This window comes from Myxocyprinus asiaticus, chromosome 34 (genome assembly GCF_019703515.2).
Source record: "Myxocyprinus asiaticus isolate MX2 ecotype Aquarium Trade chromosome 34, UBuf_Myxa_2, whole genome shotgun sequence".
In the NCBI taxonomy this organism is placed as follows: Eukaryota; Metazoa; Chordata; class Actinopteri; order Cypriniformes; family Catostomidae; genus Myxocyprinus; species Myxocyprinus asiaticus.
In genome coordinates, this window is record NC_059377.1 from 6760274 (window position 1) to 6780684 (window position 20411).

The window sequence follows — 20411 nt, forward strand, 5'->3', positions numbered from 1 at the left end:
TATTATCAAAATCTCTTTTTTTAAATGAAGGACCAACTGATGTACAGATGCCGTTAAACTACTTACACTAAAATACATGAAGTTGAATGTAAGCTTGCAGCTCAGCGCTTACCTGAAGAGTTGTTGGCCATGTTACCGGGCATGGGGTATGGTCCTGCTTGGTTCATCATTCCTTGCATGCTGTTCATTGGTGGTGCATAAGCAGACCCAGCTCCCATCATGCCTTGGCCCATGTTGGGATAAACAGGTGGCCTAAGAGGGGAACAGATTAAAAAGATGGGGCAAACAGCATTAACTCACCACAATCAAACCCTTTATTACTAAGCAAAACAAGGGAAGAACTTGTTACTGGCTGTCAACACTTTCAGGGTTTAACTGACCAGCTTACATTTCACATCAGTATCAAAACAAACATATACACTCACTAAGCACGTTATTAGGAACACTATGGTCCTAATAAAGTGCCAGTCGTGGTCTTCTGCTGTTGTAGCCGATTTGCCTCAAGGTTCAACATGTTGTGCATTCTGAGATGCTATTCTGCTCACTACAATTGTACAGAGTGGTTATCTGAGTTACCATAGACTTTGTCACCTCGAACCAGTCTGGCCATTCTCTGTTGACCTCTCTCATCAACAAGGCAATGATTTTATGCACTGCACAGTTGCCACACAATTGGCTGATTAGATAGTTGCATGAAAATGTAGGTGTACAGTGTTCCTAATACAGTGCTCAGTGAGTGTGTTTAGCATATTTTAGGACCATTACAATTTTTTGAATTGTGATGTATGTATTATTAGGCTATTTTGTGCATTGCAACTGAAAAACAATATCAGTTATATGTAAAGGAATGTTCCAGGTTCAACACAAAAATAAACTGTAGTATTCTATACTACATCATCTACACTGAAGTACTGTTTAATTATGACTGCATTTACATGATAAGCTACAACATTTTTTTGATCAGGCTTTTCCGTCCAAGTGGGTAAGATTTTGCCCAACACTAACACTTTACAATCCAGCTACTTCGAATGAATCATGTAATGCTTTCTACCTGTGTATTGAGTTGGATGGGCCGTGGTGCATGCCTGCCACAGCAGGATCCTGGGGCTTCCTGTTCATTCCAGGAGGAGGACACATCCCAGATGCCACCTGAGGGGGCATGCCGCCCATGTTGGGGGCCATGCCAGGACCATATGGCCTCGTACTCATCTGTCCCGGACCCATGCGCCCGGGAGGCATCCCTCCATACGGTCCCCCTCCACCCTGCCCTGCCATAGGATTCATGGAGCCACCTATTCCAGGACCACCCGGATAATTAGCATTAGGCATACCTCCATAACCTGGTGGCCTCGGGTAACCTGTGCAAAAGAGATGCATGTAAGAATCATGGAAACAGTACTCCAGAATATACCTGCAGAACATAATAGAAAATCATAGAACAAAGTAACCAGTCTTTATCGCTTGGTGTGAATAGGCCTACAAACTATTCAATGCTGGTCAGTTCCCATTGCTCTTAATGTTCTAGATTCCACCAGCATCACTGGTGTTAAATCAAACTGTCTCACCTTGTGGTCCATACTGGCCACTCTGTGGTCCATAGTTGCCCATGGAGTTGTTCTGCGGGAAGGAACCCATCCCACCATGCATTTGGCCTCCAGATGATTGCCGTGGAGATAAAGTGGATGCCGGTTGTGGAGAGCCGTATGGCATCTGAGGGTTTCGCATATATACTGAAGAGAGAGGACACGATTACTCTTCAGTACTCTTTAGGACTTTTTCACACTAGAGATTTTAGTGCAGACCAGAGCTCATTTGATTGGTGTGGAAACAGTTTTCCCAACTTGTGTCGACATTCAAGTCAGCTATAAACTAGGGATACAATAGTGCTGAACGATTCAGACAAAAAAATCAAATTGCAATTATTTTGAAAAATATCGCAAAAGCGATTTTAACTGCGATATGATTATTAACATAAAAAACAACAACTTGTATTTCCTTTTGGCCAAAATTAAGTCATGTGCAAAGATACTCTACTGCCAAAAGAATTACTGTTCAAGAAAGTGTGTTCACATTTGAGCCATATTAAAAAGAACCAGACTAAATAAATAGAAAATACAGTAAAACATGGAGGGAGAAAAATAAAATAGATTCACATCACCTTGTATTCGTTTACTGTGTACCTGTGTATTTTTTGGAACCCAATAATATTTTTTTTTATTTTAAAGAAATTATTATGGAAATATATTTTTGTATATTATTGTTATTATTATAAAACAGTAGCATATTATGTACTAATTTACATTTGCATCGGCATTGCTTTGCGGTCCAGTTAAACCTTTAATAGTTTACTTTTAACCATTTACACTGGAGCTGCAAGTGAATTATTTAAACGTGACAACACAGTAATGATTGCCCCTCATACATAAAACGATGCTTTTTTCGTTATTTCACTTATCATAAAACAAACAGTATATGGAAAATGGCATATCATTACTTACACAGATGCTCCCAATTAAAACAAGCACCAAAATAACTGCATTATCTTATGTTAAACTTTGGTTTTACTACCAAAACGTGAAAAAAGGTGAGCAATTCAGTCCATTTCCAGCACCTTCTCCTCCTAATTTGTTGCTTCACTACAGTGATTAAGAGCTTCTAGCTACACAAGTTCAAAATGTTTCTTTACACAAGATAACTTTAAGGGGTGGGCCCAGAAGGGTAAATTCAGGTCGTAACAAAAATGTCACAGTAGCTCATTCAAGAGTAACAAGACTCACCTCTATCCTGACCCATGGAGGAATGTAACATGCCATCTGACTGGACACTAGAGGGCCTGGGGGGCATCTGGTTTCCTAGAGATAGTGTAAATAAAAAAGTAAACAAGTGGGCAACTTTTGATAATCGTATTCTTCAAAATGCAGAAAAAAAAAAAAAGAATAATAATAATAATTACTGTATTCTTCTGCAGCTTTCTGCATTTCCAGAATACTATACTTAAACTTCAAACTGTAAGTACAGCAAGCGATGATATAGAAATGCTGTAAATGAGCTTCCTACCTGGCATGGTTCCGGGTGAGAGAGGTCCTGTGCGTGAGGCCGCGCCGCTGGCGGGTGAGCCGACAGGTGAAGGTGAAGGGCCACGTATGCCCGGTAGGTGAGGGGAGGTGTGGGGAGAGAAGGGTGACTGCGCTGGGTTGCTCTGCTCACCCTGACTGCTAGATACGCCCGAAGTGCTCACACCTGGGCTTAAAGCACCTTCAGTGCCTGTGGGGAGATCATCAATGGAGCCTGACAGATCCTGCACAAAATAAAGGAAGGAATGAATATGTGTTACTAGTGTTATTGCTTACAAACACGTAACCCCAACTGTTACGTTTAAATCATCCCACACTTTTTGCCCTACACAAATAAATGATACATCTTGTTACCTTTCAGTAATCAGACATAAGGCTCAGGTTTACTTCGCTTTTCAGTGTCATCTTACACATGGTCGAGTGCTCAGCCTTTAAAAGTATACTCTTTTGACAGAGAGCGAATTCAAACACATTCAACGCATGCACACTATGACTCCTTTGTGATAAGCTTTTAGTACAGACTATGGCAGGCGCATGCACACAGATGCGAATTGTCCGTCTGTCGAGAAAATCTGGGAGGCACGCAGACAGTTCTTTAGAATTTTTGTCTGACAGATGATAAAATGGCAAAAAAAAAAAAAAAGCAAAGAACCCTCAACTCTTTTGACTTGGGTTAACAAGCAACCACCCAAAATACTAGCTGCTTGTATGCTTTTAAAGCCATGCCAGCTTCAAGGACCTGGATTTCACCATGGAATAGCCAAAAAATAATCCCAGAACACTAGCAACCACCTGGCAACATCCTAACAATCACCCAGAAAGCCCTATCAACAGCACAGCAATGTGCTAAAAACAACTCAGAACTAGATATACCGGTATTTGGTAATGCAGTATACCGCAATAATCACCAAACAGTTATCAACAAGGACGCTACAAAATTTAGAAAAAAATCTGGATAAACTATTAGCCAAATCATTTAAAATTTTCTGAACGCACTGTAGCTTCCAACCACAAATCAAGATACATATCCAGGGAACAAAATGTACACTCGCCAAATGAAAGTAATTATTTGCATTTGTTATCAGTGACCAGCAACTTTAAACTGCAACATAAAACAAAAGTTAATGTTCATGAGCTACTCAAAGACATAAAAAAGGGCTTATATATGAGCTTAGCTGCCAGGGTGAATTGTGTTAAAATGAATGTCCTACCTAGATTCTTATATTTATTCCAATGTCTTAACTATTTAAAAAAAAAAAAAAAAAAAAAAAGATGATCCCACTCGACGCAGTCGAACACCTTTTCCGCATAGAGTGATACTATAACTTCCGGAATATCATGAGACGGGGGAGCGTGAAGGACATTGAGAAGTCGGCGAACATTGGAAAATAAGTTCCAATGCCCTTAATGAAACCAGTTTGATCGGCTGAAATTATATTGATGAAGGCTGACTCCAAACGAATAACCAGTAACTTCACCAAAACATTTTACTTCGGAATTTAGCAGAGAAATTGGCCAGTATGAACTACACTTGGTTGCCTCCTTGTTGGGTTTCAATAAAAGGTTAATTAATGCTTCAGTAAGGGATGTCGACAAAGTGCTAAGGGGGCTAATTTGACAGAAAATGTCTAATAAAATTTAATTGGAAATCCATCAGGCCCTGGGCTTTTGCCACTCTGCATTGAAGAAATTGCCTTAGTAATTTCCTTAAAATGAATGGGTTGATCCAACTCTTCTTGTTCAGATGAAATGGTTGGTACATTTATTTTATTAAAGAATTCTACAAGCAATAACTGATCACAACTGGTTTCTCTGATTTATATAAATTAGAATAAAGTTTTTTTTTTAAAGTATTATTAATTGAGGGGATTTACAAACAATTCGCCAGATTCGACCTCAATTTGAGAAATAATCTGTGATGAAGAAGTTGATGGGCTATTAGTCGACCAGCCTTTTCCCCACGTAGAAAATAGAAAAATCCACGTGAACGAAGAATAAACTGCTCTGTTTGAGATGTTGAAATCAAATTGTATTGAGTATGAAGAGCAATTCTTTCTTTATAAAGTTCAGGCATAGGTGATGTGGAATACTTGTGATCAATTTCTGATATTGCATTAATAAGCTGTTGCTGTTTTTTCCTTCTCTCGCTATTCACAAAGGCAGAATATGATATGATGTCTCCCCTGATAACAACTTTAAAAGTCTCCTATAAAAGGAAAGGAGTAACCAAGTTTGATGAATTAGAGTTCAGAAAGTTATCAATTGATATTGATATGAACTGGCAAAATGCTTTGTCTGACAAGAGCCTAGAATTAAACCGCCACAAAGGACAACCAGTGTAGTTCAAAGAAAATGATAGATCAAGTAGTAAGGGAGCATGGTCAGATTCCACAATGGCTGGATATTCCACCCCTTTTAATGAAGTCAAAAGGTTTTTACCAATGAAAAAATAATCAATTCTGGTATAACGATGCACATGTGAGAAAAGAAAATGCCTTACTATGAGGACTGAGGAAACGCCAATGATCTACACACCCAGTTTGGCTCAGAAACGATGATAAGCAGGTTGCCATTTTAGAGAGAGCATGTGATTTGGGATTAGAGCAGTCTAAGATTGGATCAATAACACAATTGAGTTTCCACCCAGAATCAAATAGTGTGGATTTAAATTGGGCGGCGCAGAAACAAGCTTATTCACTAATGTAACAGTCTCAGTTGGGACAATAAACATTCACCAGCACAACAGGAGTGTGAAAGAAATGCCCCCAAACGATAATATAACAAACTTGGGGGGTCAGCATTAATCTTAGAAACTGAAAATTGTATTCTTTTGTGTACTAGTATGGCTGTTCCACTTGTTTTGCATTAAACTTGGAATGAAAAATGTGACCTATCCATGATTTCTTCAGTCTAAGGTGATCCAAATTAAGCAAGTGTGTTTCCTGAAGGAAGGCTATATCCGTTTTAAGATGTTTAAGGTGAAAGAAAATGTTTGTCCGTTTTATTGGCCCATTTAAGCCCTTTACATTCCAGGATGTGAATCTGATGGCTGATATCCCCGCTCTCTCTCTATTTCCTGATGCATCAGTCATCAGTTACTTATTGTAACAAAGAACAGTGTAGTGCTTATGACTCATCTCAACAGGTAACAGAATTAATTTCACAATATCCTTGCAACTTATCAAGAACCATGTAAAAACATTACAAATACACCCTAAAGGTAACAAAAACAAAAAGTCTAAGAAAAAGGCAGTTCCCGTCCCAAGTTCCTTAGAACCCCTTTTCCTATGTTTGCCTCCCCAACTGAGGCAAGCTGCAGGACTCCAATACTATAACACTTCCAGTAAACCATCATAACCTTATTCACTCCTCTTTAGAGCTCCCAAAAATATGAAAGTTATACGTTTCACCCCCCACAACAATTTGAAAAAAAAAAGTCTAATGTTAGAGTTATATAGCATAATAACCAGTGCATCGACATACAATATCGTTCCCATATTACTCCAAGTATAACATAAGTTCAACAAATGTTCAACTATAACCAGCCCAGTATTTATCTCCAAGTGTCACTAGCCAGATTATCCATGAGGTCCATAACTGGAACGTCATCAGGTACTTGCATACCGTTATTTTATTCCTCGGTCTGTTCCATTCCAGTATGAGTAGGCTAAGTCATGTTACTCTTCTGCAGTGGCGTTCGCGTTGATCTGCTGAGCATAGAAGGCTTCGGCATCAGATGCTGTCTCAAAGGTGATGGTCTCCCCCTCATATGTAATTCGCAGTCGGGCAGGATACACCAGTCTGAAGTGAATTCCTTTCTGGTACAGTGCTGCTTTAATGTGTTTGAAGGCTGCACGCTTTTTAGAGAGGCTTGGGCTCACGTCGAGGTAAAGCCTCAGAGTCTTCCCTTGATATTGCAGCTCACGCTGTCTGGACCATCTGAAAGCGCACTCCTTATCCTGATGAAAACAGACAATAATGGGCCTCGTAGACTACCTTCCTTAGGTGTTGGTGCTAATGTGCGATGTGCTCTTTCAAGTTCAGGTGATTTTTCAAACACCTGTTTCCCCATGACTTCTTTCAGCAAGTCGGAGGCAAATTTGACCATCTCGGTTCCCATTTCGCTATTCTCCGGAACGTTTTCCGAAGATCTGCTCTGTGCGAATGATTCTCCAAATCATCTAGATGGTCCAAAAGTGCTTAATTCGTCGCTCTTAATTCCGAAATATCCGCCACCGCTTTGTTCTCACCCGCCATTGTTTCCACAGAAGTGATGCGCTTCCCAAATGTATCCACAGTTTGTTGAAAAGTGTCTATCGACAACTGAATAGGAGCGAAGGAGGACTTGACTATTGCACTCCAGTCTTCTTTAAAATATTTGCATTGTTTTTCAAGCTCTGCAGTCAGCATAGTGACTCTTGTGCCCGAGGCTGCCACCATTTGTGCCACTTTACTACTTATTGTAGCCTCCTTCGTGCCTTGATCGGTTTTATGTTTTGGATTGGGCATTTTACCTCAAATGCAGAAAGAAGATTAATTTTAGAAGATATCGGTCCAGTTACTATTAGCAGTTCGTGGGGATTAAAATGATTCAAGCTAAAATTGTTGAGAGACTCACGCAGACCATCCGCTCCCTATATCGTCTAAACTGGAAGTCCACAGTTTCTCCCTTTGTGTTAAGAAAAAGAAAGAAAGTTATATGAGGTTATAACACAGGGGTGAGTAAACTGACTACATTTTCATTTCTGTGTAAACTATACCTTAAATACCAGGTTTGAAAAGGGCAAGAGTGACATTTGACAAGAGATGCTGTTGCTTAGACACAGAGATGTGCGCTTGAAGGAACACATTTTATTATATTTTGAAGAGCAGATGAAAGAATTCGGCCAATTTAAGAAAACAAAACTACCAAATCACACCAAATCATCATGTCAAGTGCCGTTTCACAGAGAGACAGAGACTTACTCATCTCAAGTGGCACAGTGTTCTGCGCAGTTTTAAAGGACATAACAGTTTTTTGTTTTTAATAAAATATAATGCAAAATAGTTTCATGGCTGGTAAAAATAATTTATGAATGGTAAACTTTATTATCATTTATAAATATTTAATTTTATGGAGATTAAGAATGTAAAAAAATAAAAAATCTTGGACGATAAGCATGGCTGAAAGAGGAATTTTAAGACATAGTGAGCACTTGATTTATATTTAATTTCAATTATTTATTTAATGCTTATTTTAATATATGTATTTGTGTATTTAACTATTTATTTAGTTTCTTAGTGTTCAAGGTTCTTTTCTAAGTCAAAAAACAAATTAAATTAGAGTTTAAAAAGCATTTAAACTTGTCATTAAGAATGTTCTGTAATAGGTTACAATACACAAAAATGGCTCCTCAGAACACCTTAGCAACCACATACACTTGTATATTCTTCAGAAAATCAATCTAGTTAAATGTATGGTATGGTGTTAAATAAGGGCAAACAACAGCCTGTGAATTGTGCCTTTTAAACTAATTGTGCAAAAAAACAAAAAACAAAACAAGAAACATACAAATAACACAAACACCAGCTATACAAAAATAATGACTTATGGAAACACGGGCAGCCCACTTTGGGAAACAATAAAGAAATAAGCTAGTATTAGATGAGAACACATTCCAGCGATATATATGAAGAAGAAAAAAAAACATGGATATTTTTGCACTACCATGTGCTTTTGATTATTTTAGGCTTGTGCCCATTACCGAGCGTTAGCTGCCTGAAAACAAGCCAGAGCAAAATGAGCAGTGAGTCCATATGGGATGTGATGCTGAAATCATTCTGGCAGTCAGTCATAAAGCCTCCCAGCAGAGGAGTGTGTTCACGAACGTGCCTGAATATTTACACACTAAACCATAGTCACGTGGAGCCCATGTGTTCAGTGAAAATTTGCAAGCTCATCTGCCAGTCAGATCAGTAGGGGAAAAAAAAAAAAAAAAGTGGGAGTGGAACGAGAAACACACACTCACACAGAGCCCGACTGGAGCATGGCCAAGTATTCCCATAGAAATCTCACACTCGCAGACTGGCTGCGGCCCCAAAGTCGGTGGTTTTGCACTTGAAACGGCGCCCGCTGCTATTTTTGGGCTGTGACCTGCTGGAGGAACCTCAGAGGGAGAGACAGGAGGACGACGCTGATTCAGACTGCTGTTTTAACTGCCAGACACACACACACACACACACACACACACAGAGTGTTTGTACAACCCCAATTCCGAAAAAGTTGGGACAGTATGAAAAATGCTAAAAACAAATAGTTATTTGTAAATTATATTCACCCTTTTTTATATTGAAAGCACTACAACTAAACATATGATGTTTAACCTTGTGAATTTCATTTTTTTTATTTATTTATTTATTTATTTTTTAAATGTACAGTAATTTCAAATCAGATGATTGCAACACACTCCAAAAAAGTTGGGACAGGGGCAATTTAAGACTACTAACAATTTCACAAGTTAAAATAAGGCAATGTGAAACAGGAGATGTTAAACTGATGAGGCAATTGTGTCATTTTACATAAGGAGCCTCCAAAAACAGCCTAGTCCTTTAAGATCAAGGATCATTCGAGACTTGTCAATTTGCCAACAGATCCTTCAGCAAATAATCCAGCACTTTGAGAACAATGTTCCCCAAAGACAATTTGGAAGGATTTTGGGCATTTCACCCTCTACAGTGCACAATATAGTTAAAAGATTCAAGGAATCTGGTCAAATCTCAGTGCATAAAGGACAAGATGAAAACCATTCATCCGTAATGGATATCATGAACATGGGCTTGGGATTACTTTAGTAAACCTTTGTTAGTCAACACCATTCGCTGCTGCATCCACAGATGCAAGTTAAGACTTTACTGTGCAAACCAGAAGCCCTACATCAACAATGTCCAGAAGCGCTGCCGACTTCTCCTGGCTCGGTCTCATCTTAAGAAAGTAGAACAGTGGAACCATGCTTTTTTGTCCGATAAGTCCACATTTCAACTAGTTTTTGATAAACACAGCCGTCGTGTTCTCCGGGCCAAAGAGGAAAATTACCATCCAAGCTGTTATCAGCGTCAGGTCCAAAAGCTAGTGTCTGTATGTGCCAGGGGTGTGTCAAAGCCCATGGCATGGGTAACTCACACATCTGTGAGGGTACCATTAATGCGGACAGATATGTACAAATTTTGGAGCAACATATACTTCCACACCCAGCACCGTCTTTTCTAGGGACATCCTGGCATTTTCAGCAGGACAACATCAAACCACATACTGGCCAAATTAGCACAGATTGCGGGTGCTAGATTGGCCTGCCTGCAGTCCTGACCATCTCCAATTGAGAATGTGTGGTGCATTATGAAGTACACAATATGGCAATGAAGACCCTGTACAATTGTGCAGCTGAAGACCTGTATAATGGATGAATATAAACTTAAACTTGTGTCTTCAGTGCCTAAATGCTTAATAAGTGTTATTAAAAGAAATGGTTATGTTTCACAGTGGTAAACACTCGACTGTTCCAACTTTTTTGAGTGTGTTGCAATCATCTGATCTGAAATTACTGTACATTAAAAAAAACAATGAAATTCACAAGGTATAACATCATATAATGTTTAGTTGTAGTGCTTTCAATATAGCAAAGGGTGAATATAATTGACAAATCACTCATTTTTGTTATTATTAGCATTTTTTATACTGTCCCAACTTTTTTTCGAAATTGGGGTTGTATGACCCAAGTCTACTTACAGGAAATTATAATGTGTGTTTGTGTTGGCATGCATGCATCTAATAGCAGATTCCAGAGTGTGACCCATGAGGAAAGTGTTTATTACCCAGGAGTGTATGGTTGAGTGTCTCAATGTGCATGAGTGTGCTTGTGTATTTGACCTAAGTGATGTTTGTGTGGCCAGAAAGAATGCAACATGATTGCACTCTGGGGAGATTGATCTCAAAGCATCACTGATCCCAAAGTAGAGGCATTAATTAATGAAGACTACGAGGACAGCAGGGTGTATGTGTACATGTGTATGTGTGTGTGTGTGAGAGAAAGAGAGCAAGAGAGAGAGAGAGAGAGATACAGATGTGCATTTTCAAAATAAATATTAGTTGAGTAACAAACCCACAAAAAAATTGTAATCGATTACTTGTAAATTTAAAGTTAAAAATAATAAGTATGACATGAAAATTATTATTTTGCTTAATTCACAAATTTTACCATGAACTTTTCAAAATGAGGTAACTTCAATAAACTATGATGAAACTAATAATATGCATAAAAATTACAAGTAAATACATTTGCATGCACCCGAAGCTAAGAAACATAAAAACCAATACTGACTGCAAAAACTCTGAGTCTACATAAAGGCCATCCCATTTTTATCATTTCAAATGTTACTGTTCAGAAAAACAAGAGCTGAAAGTTTGGTTTTGATAAAATGAGTTTCTCGTACCACTACGCATTTTCTTTCCACCATAAAAGCAGATCCTTGTCCGTTGGTTTCCATGTCTCCAACAAGAACCAAATAATCAATTGAGTAGAATTCAATAAGAATCAAAATATTATAAGTATTGAAACCCGTGGCTTTGATAGAAAGCACGACGACACACATCCACAGCGTGAGTCAGAGAGAGGGTGGAAAATGAACATGAAAGCACCCTGGAGCACCTTGACTAAACCTTGATATTACAAGTTGACTTCAGGGAATAAACACATGCTACAAAAAGTGTAGAATATGGACCCAATAAATATTAATCTGCTAGGAATAGGACACTGGTAGAAATGAATATAAGAGAAAATTATTCCCTTCCTGTGCCGCCACCCCCCCCCCACGCTCTCACACAGCTATCATAAGAGTAGTCATCTGACTCAGAGTCGGGCTGAGAGTTTATCTGAAGCCATTCACAGCAGCCTCACATGAGTCTACCTGACCCAGTGATCCCTAAAGATGGAGTCGTCATCAGAGGTCAGACTGAGCTCTCCTGAAAACTCACACAGAGGTCAAGTGGAGAAGCACAGGTCACGGAATGAGAGAAGCACTGAGTGACATTTTACACTGTCTGACAGAGCAATATGCCAGACTCAAACACTCATTCACAGACAGATCCTCCAGGCTGTTCCTCAGCTTATCTTTATGTCTCTTTATATTTCTCTCTCGCTGGCCGTAAGATTTGAATGTTCGAAAGCACCTTTGATGCCCAAAAATTTTGTCTAGGTAGGAAGCTCTCTAGGTTTCCAAACTCAGCCTCTGTCCTGAACTACTACCAACACATGCTTACAAAAGACGAAGCATATTATTATTTAAAAACAACCACATGCCTGATATAACAAATACAAAAAAAACTTACCAATGGTTTCTGACTAAATACTGTAGCTATAGTTACCACAATGAAACTTGATATTTGGTTTTACAGTACAGACAATAGTAGTAACTATGGAAGACACAAGCATTAACATGGAAAATGTTTGTAAGGAAAAATGTCAAGGTAAAAGGGTGTTTCTTCAACATTAGGCACTTTCATGTCCCAGGGGTTGATTTTTATGAAAACTAACAGATTTCAACTTTTTTCTTTTTATTATCTGAAGGTCTCATTTAAACTGAATTGGAAACTTTTTAGTCAAGTCATTTTTATTTGTATAGCACTTTTCACAACACATCGTTTCAAAGCAGCTTTACAGAAAATCTTGCGTGAACAGAAAATGAAAACTGTAATATCTATGAAGTCTTACAGTCATCATTGTGTAATTTGATTAAATATGATCGTAAACCCCAATGATTGTTACCATGCCGTTATCATTTATTTTTGACACTTTTCAAATGTAGAATAAAGATAGAGCTCTGTCAGGTCCTTATAATGGAAGTACACGGGTGCCAGCACGTTGACGCTCCAAAAGTCACATTTATGCTGCATAAAAGTAATCCACACAACTCCAGTCAATCAATTAATGTCTTTTGAAGTGTATAAATAGGTTTAGGTAAGAAACAATTCAAAAATTAAAACTTTTTTAACTTTAAATCGGTGCTTCCATCCAGGTCTCTGTGGCTGTTTGAAATGGCTGAACTCTCGCGTGAACTCGCCGACGCTTTTACGTCATGCTTTGTGTCAGCTGCTGGCAGGAAGCGCTTTTTTACAGTTAAAAACTAGTGCTGTCAGTCAATTAAATTTTTTAATCGCGATTAATCGCATAATTTTTTGTAGTTAAATCACGATTAATTGCCAATTTTTAAAAGTGCCGAACTTTGACACTATAGATACACTTATTTTCTTGTCAAAATTAATTTTCATCAGAGGAAAGAAAACAAAAAAATATGTAACAATATAATGCTTTATTAACATTTTCCAAATGAAACCTTAAACAATATAAAAGACAATCCCCTACAATATCACCAATTCAAGTAACATTAAACATTTCCCAAAGTCTAAGTGGGAGTTTGACTAATTGAAAGAACTAATCTCCCCATAGGCATTAAATCTCTTAAACTGTCATCCTCCACAATATTAATCTGCCAGTAGACTGTGGCTATCCACTTTGTTACAGCAATCGTGAAGCCGCATTCATGATTCACGTCAAAGCGGCAACGCCAGCGTCACGTGCCACTTGCAGACAAAAACGTCTTATTCTGCGTTTTGGTGATAGTTAAATTGATCTGCTTCTGTGGTAATTAAAACATGCCTTACATAGGCTGAAAATACTTGATTTCTATCGCAAGTCCCATCTGTGCCTGTTTTGTACATCAAATAGTGTTAAGAGCTCCTTTCGCCATAATTTGATCACTGACAGGGAAGCACTGTCAGAGTTTCTTCTATCATAGCAGAGAGTGTAACAATCAACAAGCGTGTTAAGACAGTTCCGCCCATAGAATGTCTATAGGACTGCCATGTTATGCTATTTTATGCTACGCTTGTAGGCCCATCTTGGTACAAGGGCTCTGGCACTGTGGCGTGTGCGTCAGTGTAATGACTCCGGGTGGACACATTACAAAGTTTCCACCCTTCACACCAGTGTTTATGCTGTATTAATGGTAAATCCATCAATCACGATTAAGAAAAATTAATGCGTAAAACTTTTTAAATAAATTGCATGCGTTAACACGTTAATTCTGACGGCTCTATTAAAAACTTTATCAACGTGTTTCTTACATAAATGTAGCGATTTGCTTCAGAAGACATTCATTGATCGACTGGAGTCACATGGATTACTTTTATACTGACTAAATATGACTTTTGGACTGTCAAAGTGCTGGCACACATGTACTTCCATTATAAGGACCTGATAGAGCTCAATCTTCTTCTAAAAATCTTCATTTGTGTTCTGCTGAAGAAAGACAATCAAACACATCTGGGAAGACATCAGGGTAAGTGAATAATGACAGAATTTCATGTTTGGGTGAACTAATCCTTTAACACGTTTGGCAGTGATTTGATGATGCCAGCCATTACTTTTAATGAGAATTATGTATTCATCTTTCTAGAAAATCATTTGTAATGTCTATAAATTCTCAAAAACATGAATAACTAACACTTCTGAAAACAAACAATTTGATGAAAAAAATAAATAAAATAAAAATCTAAAAAACTTTCTACAGCTTGGTATTTCCTAATATTTCACAACTTAGCCTCACTGTCAACATATGAGGACATACATTTTTAGGAAAACTATTTGCTCTGTGTGTGTATATATATATATATAGGCTTGTTAATTAGTTGCTACTAATTACAGATCAAAAAATGAAATGGAAAATGCACGTGGGGTTCTCAGGAGGTTAAACAGCAGCAGTCAGGAGTTGGTCAGATTGAAAATCCATCATAAAAATACAAATTAAATACAAATGCTAATGATTTTTCAAAAGTCAGTGCACTTGTTAAAGTGGACAAATGTGTCAGTGAAAAGCATGCTTGAGATGAAATAAGACAAGTGATGGTTGACAAAAACAAAGAAAAATCGTGATTTCTAATCAAGCTGTAATTTTGCCAAATTCTGCAAAATGTGTACAAATATTATTTAATTGTGTATATTTAGGATACATAAAATGTTAGCTATGAAATTAGCCTTAGCAAGACAAAGGAGAAAAACATTTCCATTTCAAACACAATACAGAATTTGAGATGTGCTGGAAATGACACTGTGGTGGAAATTTAGGGGAAAATACAAAAAATGACAGATCTCCTGTGATGCATGTATATACATTTAAAAAAAAATGAGTGTGTGAAAAATGTTTTACTAAGACTTTAATTTCTAGAAATTCAAATTGCCAAAAAAGCCAGTTGATGAAAGTTTCTTCTGTTGACTTTGTGATACATTAAACCGCTCACTGTTAGCCTAGCACAGAGCTGCTAAATAACAGCCACTGACAAAGATATCTTCAAATACCTCATAACCTATCAAACACAAGAGAAAAAAAAACATCATCCTATGGTAACAAATACATAACATTTACAAATTAATCAATTAATAGTTAAAACCAGACAATTAACATTTAAAATCATTTAAATTATGCTCTTAACGCCTCTATCAACACTACAAGAGAGAGATTTAGGCCTGCGTGTTGCAGTGCGGCAGCCATCTTAAATTCATGTTCGCTCCAGTGCTAACCAGCCTGTACACTCCTAAAACACCCTTTCCCAAACATATCTGCCCAATCTAAAATCTCCAAAGGGTAATAAACTTGTCAAAACCCTAAAAAAAAGATACGTTTCCAGTCTAAAATAAACGTTAAATATCAATTGAGTCAATATGGCAGCCATGTTCTTTCACACAAGCCTAACTACAAAAACAGAGGACATTTCTAAACTACATAAATGCTGTTTATGTGATGCTTTATTGAAGCCAGTCATAACAGGGTTACGAGAAATCCTGTCAAAGATAAAACAGTGGTGAAACACGTCAGGGTTCAGAATTGAGTCACAGATTTTCTTTGACCCTATGCGCCTCGCACTGGCTTTGGTCGCTGATCCACTCCCTCGCCTTTTTCCTGCTTTCACACACAAACTTTCCCTCGCAGACGCACACACACGCCCACTCATCTGTTGCCAAAACGCTAGACTGAGGAAAAGCAGTGAGCGTGCGAGCGACAGAGAGAGAAAGGGGGACAGAAAGAAAAAAAAATGCCACACACACACGCAGCTGCATCTGTGAGGTTGCTATGGTAACTGTGTCCACGTGCTTGACACATAAGTGCAAAGTAGACGCCGCCGCCCCCTCCCCAAGCATTCCCATTCTATCCTCTGAGCGCGCTGAGGTCACGGTGCAGTCACGCACACACACACACACACACACATACGCATTCACCACACTGTCAACCAAGTCTACTCAGCATCCCCATATCTAGATAAGCAACATGATATCCAAGTTTGAAATCATTGAGAATCATTAATGAAGCAGACCCATAGAAACCAGTTCACAATGCACACACACTGAAGGTTTAATGTAAGATTATGAAGCACCTAATTGTTATTCATGTTTGTAGGATGTGAGGTTACAAACATCTCTTTCCAGGCTAAAGAAGGCAAAGCTGAAGCTGTGCAGATGTCATCCATGAGGGGGCACCACCACCCCACTGACTGTGTGTTTGTGTGATGGGGAGAGGCCTCAACCAGCAGCCATTACTGCCTCAGTCTCAGCACATACACAGTTATTGCACTACATACACAAGCTGACTAAAGCAAGCATCACTGTTACTGCTGTTCAAACTTCAGTCTCAAATACATCTGCTGAATGTCTTATAGATGTATTGCAGATCAGCAAACAACATTAGAAATACATCTTGCAGATGTAAACACCATCAAATAGATGTCTGGGTGATGTATGTGTGCTATCAGAGTAAGCAACCTTAAATCGTGTGATTTGTTGAGGAGAGGTGTGCTGTTACTTTAAGTACTCATACTAAGCAACCACCGAGATGTGACAGCTACTTTTGCATTGACAAGCACCACTCACATTGTCTTCAAAAATTGTTATTATTGCAGTTATTATTAGCAAAACATGGTAAAACCACACACAAGAATTCATGCGTCTGGGTCTGAAGGAATATTCTGCGTTCAATACAAATTAAGCTTAATCAACAGCAATATATAAAATACTGTGAGGCGTGATTTGTTACATGACTTCATATGTTATCATTATATACCAGAATGATCTCTGCTTTGATATAATGCTGATTTATGTAGTCACAGATGATGCTGACACACTGCAGTCCTTGAAGTTTTTAATAAAGTGCAACTGGGATCGCCCACTTTTTTGGCGGCCTTGGTTCCGGAAGTATTTTTCTCTATTTAAAAGATTTAAGAGATTTAATTCTTCAATAGAGAGTTCGAAGCCATGAACCAAACCTGTTCTGAGATGAATCACAATACAAACTTAGAAGCAAAAAAAGGATTTGGAAAAATGCAAAAAGTACAAAACTTTGTCCTTAACGTATTTTATTAGAGAATGAACTACAATCCCATGAAGCATTGCAAATAATTAAAATCAAATGTAAAACAAAATGACAAACATATCAAGCAAATGATGACTTCTAGTCATTGATTAGAAGTATAAAATAATATTTTTGAAGCTTATTGCAAAACATTAAAATATATACAAATATAAACGTTGTTTGAGCGTGTAGGGAGACCAACTCGATTACGTGATTCACAATGCTTCATGGGAGTGACAGTTCCTATGCTGTGGTATCAGCCACTTCTCTGATTGGTTGATCTCTCTTCAGAATTATGGGTAGTGCAGTTCTTCAAAAGGAATTTTTTTTTTTATAAATGAAGTTAATGCTTTTACAAAAGAATACATCACTGCTTAACCTCGGAGCTCACAACTGACCCGTTTCAGTGATATCACTTTTTTCCACAGCCGCCATATTTGTGACCATCAGCGGGAGAAAACAATGGTGGTGAACAGAAAAACACCCGTAAATCGATCAACATTAAAAAATGCTTTTTCTCCATGCAAAGTCCCAGGAAAGGTCTGAGGTCAGCAGAAAATTGCCAAATTTGACTTTCACAGACATTAAAACATATTTTCTCCACGATTTATGCTGGCGAGTCTGATGTGTGACCAGTGAGTGCACACGCCTACATCATTCTTAAGTCACAAATGTTTGTGCTGTTTTCTGCTCTGCTTTGGTCAAAATATTACAAAATGTCTGTGTTGATGTCTGTACAAATGTAAGAGCTGCTTTTCATGAAGAATACACTGAAAGCAACCGAGGTATATTAGTGAATAGAACTAATATGTTTACATTGTAGTCTGGCGGTGTGAATAAAGTCTGTGCTTCGTGATCTTATGATGTGTGGTTTATTGACTGACATGCACATTAAATATGTACTATATATATATTCACATTATTGTGCTTTTTATTTATTACAATGTGTTACAATTATGACATACCTTTATAACATTGTCCTATGTGCATTTCCTGTTTAACTGTATACAAATCGATGATGTTATAAATATATTTGACATGTTTACAGATAACTGACATGTCTGAATAAATAAAAATAAAAAAAAGACCCACAAGTGTTTTTTTCCGTGCTTTCCACCTTCATCGCAGCTTGACTTTGGCGAAATGAAGCCGTGTCACTTAAAAGATAAAACTTTACTGAAAGAAAAATGACATTTTGGCTCTGGTAATTAAACTGCAGTATCACCTTTTCAAGATTTATAAATAGAAATAAAATTTTCGCCAGCTTTTGCCTCATCTCACAGCGCAGCACTATGAAGAAATATGGAATTTTGGTCACAAACATGGTGGTGCGGTCATACAGTGACATCACATGAAATAGGTCAACAGATCTCTCTTAAAAGGTTTATATGTTATCACTAAAAAACTGTTTTGATGAACTGAATTTTTTAATTCCTGAACCCTGTTGTGCTGTACACCACAGTGACTCTCTCTAAGAGTGAATGAAGGTCTGTGATTGGATTTACCAGTAAACCAATCAAAGCTGGAGCCATGAAGCTAAAGCATGATGAATGCTGCATCCTTTGGAATTTTTCGTCATCTTTTGGTTAATAACTACATCACGTCACAAATTTGTCAAATTAAGTGTTAAAAATTAGGGTTTCCATCAAGTTAAAACATCCTTCAATGATGAATGTTTAATCATTTTGTAAGCTAAATGCTACTATGTGAGCCCCACAGGCGAGAGTGGTAATTAAAAACATCTATTCACAGCAATCTGGACTGATCTACAGTCTCTCTCTGGTGTGTGTGATGCTGTTGGAAAGGGGTGTGTGTACTAGGGAGCCTTTTGTGTGGCTCACAATAGTAGCGGGAGCCACAGATGCTTCGGTAAGGGAGGTTGCCGCCGCGTCTGGGTGAAAACAGAGGGCGAGAGAAGAGGACGATACTGGGGGGCTGGGTGCCTGACAGAAAAAATACTAGGGAAAAAAAAAATGGCCTGTCTACCTTCTCTTCTCCAGAGCAACGCCCCTCCCACAGCAGAGCGGCTCCAGAGCAGAGCGCGGGGATGGAGACAGGGATACAGCATAACTGACAAGAAACAGAGACAGAGAGAGGTGGGAAATGCAAGAGAATTAAGTGATTTTGCTGCATTTACACCTCTCATCCACACTAGAATGGCGTTTTCTTTCACTGATCTTTCGAACTACAAGGTTTAGTGTGGACGTGGCCTTAGCAGGCTACACAATTAATCGAATACATAATTGCGTTTCCAACTGCCACGATTAACTAATAACGAAGTGTAAATTAAAGCATCCCATTTAGGGCTAGTCCTTTTGCATCAGCTTTTTCTGTTTACATGGTTTTAGCAGTGGTTCAGCATTTGTGTAACTGTGTAAACCTACAAAGAAAGCTTCAGTGATTATAATTGGAGCATTCTAGTACAGTCGTGTCTTAATTTGTGTATAAGACCACATCCACTAATACATTCTTGCTTCAAAAAAGCATTCATTTTGCTATGTTAAGTCGCTCATTCACACTAGAATGGCATTTTCCTCGACCGAAAACAAAGAATTTCGAAAGTTACTGCTTACTTTAGACAAAAAACGAAATTAGTAGGGCCCTATTATATCCACGATGCGAAAAACATGCATGCAATCGAGGAATCCAGTCATAAAAATGGTATTAACTATAAAAACCTGGAATATCATGAAATTTGACAAATTTGGGACAAAAATTAATGCTTGAATTAGGGATATGCAAAACTACCAATTTTCATAATTGACTTGTCGGTCGGTTGTTTTAACGAGTAGTCGACTAGTCGTGTTAAGGACAATAGTGTATAATATAGGCTCCGTTATGGTCACGTGACCCCGATCAGAAGCATTTCAGAGGAATATAGGGATGCCAAGCACAGCACTTCAACAT

General features: G+C 38.1%; 1 protein-coding gene across 2 annotated transcripts in view; it reads right to left on the minus strand.

Annotated features, from left to right (window-relative positions):
• LOC127425688 (AT-rich interactive domain-containing protein 1A-like) overlaps positions 1-20411 on the minus strand; it is a 106885-nt gene that overhangs the window by 16105 nt on the left and 70369 nt on the right. For both annotated transcript variants that reach the window (XM_051671908.1, XM_051671907.1), the window contains 5 exons: positions 3058-3298; positions 2778-2852; positions 1566-1730; positions 1052-1358; positions 113-252 (listed from right to left, as the gene is read on the minus strand). In XM_051671908.1, the coding sequence (XP_051527868.1) occupies positions 113-252; positions 1052-1358; positions 1566-1730; positions 2778-2852; positions 3058-3298 (928 nt within the window). The remainder of the gene's footprint in view (positions 1-112; positions 253-1051; positions 1359-1565; positions 1731-2777; positions 2853-3057; positions 3299-20411) is intronic.